The sequence below is a fragment of the Otolemur garnettii genome, unplaced genomic scaffold (genome assembly GCF_000181295.1).
Source record: "Otolemur garnettii isolate 467f Iridium unplaced genomic scaffold, OtoGar3 scaffold00038, whole genome shotgun sequence".
NCBI classification, from domain to species: domain Eukaryota; kingdom Metazoa; phylum Chordata; class Mammalia; order Primates; family Galagidae; genus Otolemur; species Otolemur garnettii.
This window is the reverse complement of record NW_003852433.1, coordinates 11463849-11467249: the sequence shown is the minus strand read 5'-3', so window position 1 is coordinate 11467249 and position 3401 is coordinate 11463849. Positions and strand designations below refer to the sequence as shown.

Genomic DNA, 3401 nt, shown 5'->3' with positions numbered 1-3401 from the left:
GGAGTTGGAGGTTGCTGTAAGCTGTGATGCCACGGCACTCTACCCAGGGGGACACCTTGAGGCTCTGTTTCCAAAAAAATATATATATAAATATATATATATATATATTAGTAATAATATCTACTTCACAGAACTATTATTACAGCTAAAGGAGGTTAGCAATGGAAAGAACAGAATTTGATTTGGCCATAAAGGTCGCTGGTATTATAATTATTATTATCAAGATAATTATTATTGCCACTTTGTTTTTTTATTAGTCATAGGTCACCAGCCCATGTGGGAAATACTTGTCCATCCTCTATAACTCCCTAAATGCATCCCTCCCTCCTTCTCCTCACATCAGGGTATAGGTGTCAATTCAGCAAATGTGTATGGGGTCAAAGCATCCTTTCAGACACAGGGAGAAGAGACAGAGGGCACACAGCTTCTGTCCCGTCCTTTGGAAGCTCACACTCTCCTTGGGGAGACGACACATACATAAATAACTATGAAACAAGGCAGGCGGTGATAAGTGCTGTATAAGAGAGATTCATGCAATGTCCCAGGGGACTGGGGCAGAAAGCAGTGCATTCCAGGTTTGGGAGGCTTTCTGCAGGAGCCATAAGCATAGCAGACGGGTCAGGAGACAGGAGGTGGGGTCCCTGTTGAAGTATCAGCAAAAATTGTTTTGTTATTGCTATTTGGGGATTTGAGGGGAAGAGTTGTTTATAATTTTATTTCTTTTTAAATTGACAATACATTTGCATGAATCAAAATTCAAAAAGGAGACTAAAGAGACAAGATGACTAAATGCAATATGGGACCTGGGTCTGATCCCAGAATAGAGACAGGACATTAATAGAAAACCAGTTGGATGAAATCCGAATACAATGTAGAGTTTAGTTAATAGTAATCTATCAGTGTGGGTTTCTTAGCTTCAACAAATGTACCATGGCAATGCACGAGGATACTATTAGGGGAAACTGAAACCTGGTGAGCAGGCATATGGGGATTTGATGTTCTATCTTTGTAACTTTTCTATAAGCCTAAAATTATTCCAAAATAAAAGATTTTTTAAAAAAATAATTTTTAGGCCAGGTGCAGTGGCTCATGCCACCAGTGTGTAATCCTAGCACTCTGGAAAGCCAAAGCAGGTGGATTGCCTGAGCTCACAGGTTTGAGACCAGCCTGAGCAAGAGTAAGACCCTGCCTCTAAAAAAATATATATAGCCAAGTGTTGTGGCACGCGCCTGTAGTCCTAGCTACTTGGGAGACTGAGGCAAGAGAATCACCTACACTCAAGAGCTGGAGTTTGCTGTGAGCTGTGAAGCCACAGCACTCTACCAAGGGTGACAAAATGAGACTCTGTCTCTAAAAAATAATAATAATAATAGTAATAATAATTTTTAAGTGATAGGAGGATCACTTGAGCTTAGGGGTTCAAGACCAGCCTAAACAAGAGTGAGACCTTATCTCTCCTAAAACAGAAAAAATTAGCTGAGCATTGCGGTGGGTGCCTGTAGTCCCGGCTACTCAGGAGGTTGAGGCAGGAGAATCTCTTGAATCCAGGAATTTGAGGTTGCTGTGAGCTAGGCAGAGGCCACAGCACTATAGCCTGGGCAACAGAGTAAGACTCAGTCTCAAAACAAATAAATTAATTGATAATAATAGGGCGGGAGCAGTTGCTCATGCCTGTAATCCCAGCACTCTGGGACACTGAGGTGGTCAGATTGCTTGAGCTCAAGAGTTCGAGACCAGCCTGAGCAAGAGTGAGACCCCATCTCTTAAAAATAGCCAGGCGTTGTGGTGGGCACCTGTAGTCCCAGCTACTCAGGAGGCTAAGGCAAGAGAATCACCTGAACCCAAGAGTTTGAGGTTGCTGTGAGCTATGATGCCAGGACACTCAATCCCAGGGCAACTGAGTGAGAATGTGTCTCTAAAAAATAAATAAATAATTTTTAAAAGGAAGCCTGTCACTGTGTGTGTAAATTTAAATTATTTATTTGTTTATTCACTTATTTTAAGAGAACAGATCTTACTCTGTCACCCAGACTGGAGTCCAGTGGCACAAGATCATAGCTCACTGCAACTTGAAACTCTTGGGCTCATGTGATTTTCCTATCTCAGCTTCCCGAGTAGCTGAGACTATAGGCATGGACCACCACACCTAGATAATTTTTCTTATTTTTTTTTGTAGAGATAGTATCTCTCTATGTTGTTCAGACTGGTCTTGAACTCCTGGGCTCAAGCAATCCTCCTGCCTCAGCCTCCCAAAGGGCTAGGATTACAGTTGTGAGCCACCTTACCTGGCCTCTTCTTTTAGAAAACATAAGTTATAGTATGTTCTACCCACACTGCTTTCTGCACCTTGCCTTTGAAACTTGAAAATCCGTCTTAGAGATTCTCTTTACCCTAATTTATAGCTACATAACATGCCATTTTATGGGTAGGCCCCAGTTTCTTTAACCATTCTATTGAGAGGCATTTAGTAGCTTATAATCTTTTATTTTTACCAACATGGCTGTCACAAATGATCTGAAAAATGGGGAAATCAACAGCACCTGCCTGGGCCCATCAGGTTGATTAAATAAGCTAATTCGAGTGAGGCGTTTAGAACTACACCTGGCACATGGTCAGGGTTCAATAAATATTAGTTCTTATGGGCATGCATTCCATTTCCAAGGCACAAGCTCTTAGAAGGATAAATTCCTAGCGGTGGAATTACTAGGTCAGAGGGTACGCAGTTTTGACAGATATTGCTAAATTGCCCTCCATAAAGAGTGTATCCACTTACATTCCCAGTGCGCAGTGTGACACAGCCCCTCACTCCCTCCCTCCCCAACACGCGGCATTATCAAGCCACTTCTGAGCTTTGCCAATCTGACAGGTGACAAACGCTATCTCAGCACGGTTTTAATTTGCATTTCCTTAATGATGAGCGTGGTTGAGCATCTTTTCATATGTTTCAGAGCCATCTGTATTTCCTTCTCAGTGGCACAGATTATAAGAACAAGATGTGAAGGTGAAAGTGTGGCAATCTCTCTAAGCTTCAGTCTGTCTACCTCTCTTCTGTCCTCTTGATACCATGCTATCTTCCCAAAGCTGGCTTAGAGATTCTTGGGAGGGGCCAGTCAAGACACCATTGTTCCTGATCTCAGAATAACAGTGAGTAAAGAGCCATGAGCAGTGCTGGTGGAAGACCGGAAACATGAGCGGGCTAAGCACACATCTCAGGCTTTGCTCTCTGCTCTGAGCTGGGCCTGGAAGGGCAGAGAGGACTTGCACAGGTGAAAGGGCCTTGCCAATTCCTAAATGCATTGAATGAATGAATGGGTGAATGAATGACTCAGTTTTAATGTTGCTTCCTCCTGGGTAATTCATTGGGTAGCTGTTGCCCCTTTGCATCTTTTTCTTTTTTTTTT

The 3401-nt window shown here is 42.6% G+C and overlaps 1 protein-coding gene across 1 annotated transcript in view; it reads left to right on the top strand.

The window, feature by feature from the left end:
• Positions 1-3401, top strand: part of RNFT2 (ring finger protein, transmembrane 2) — a 79109-nt gene that overhangs the window by 70156 nt on the left and 5552 nt on the right. Inside the window, exon 10 of the mRNA XM_012805230.2 lies at positions 2929-2961. Coding sequence (XP_012660684.1) covers positions 2929-2961 — 33 coding nt within the window. The remainder of the gene's footprint in view (positions 1-2928; positions 2962-3401) is intronic.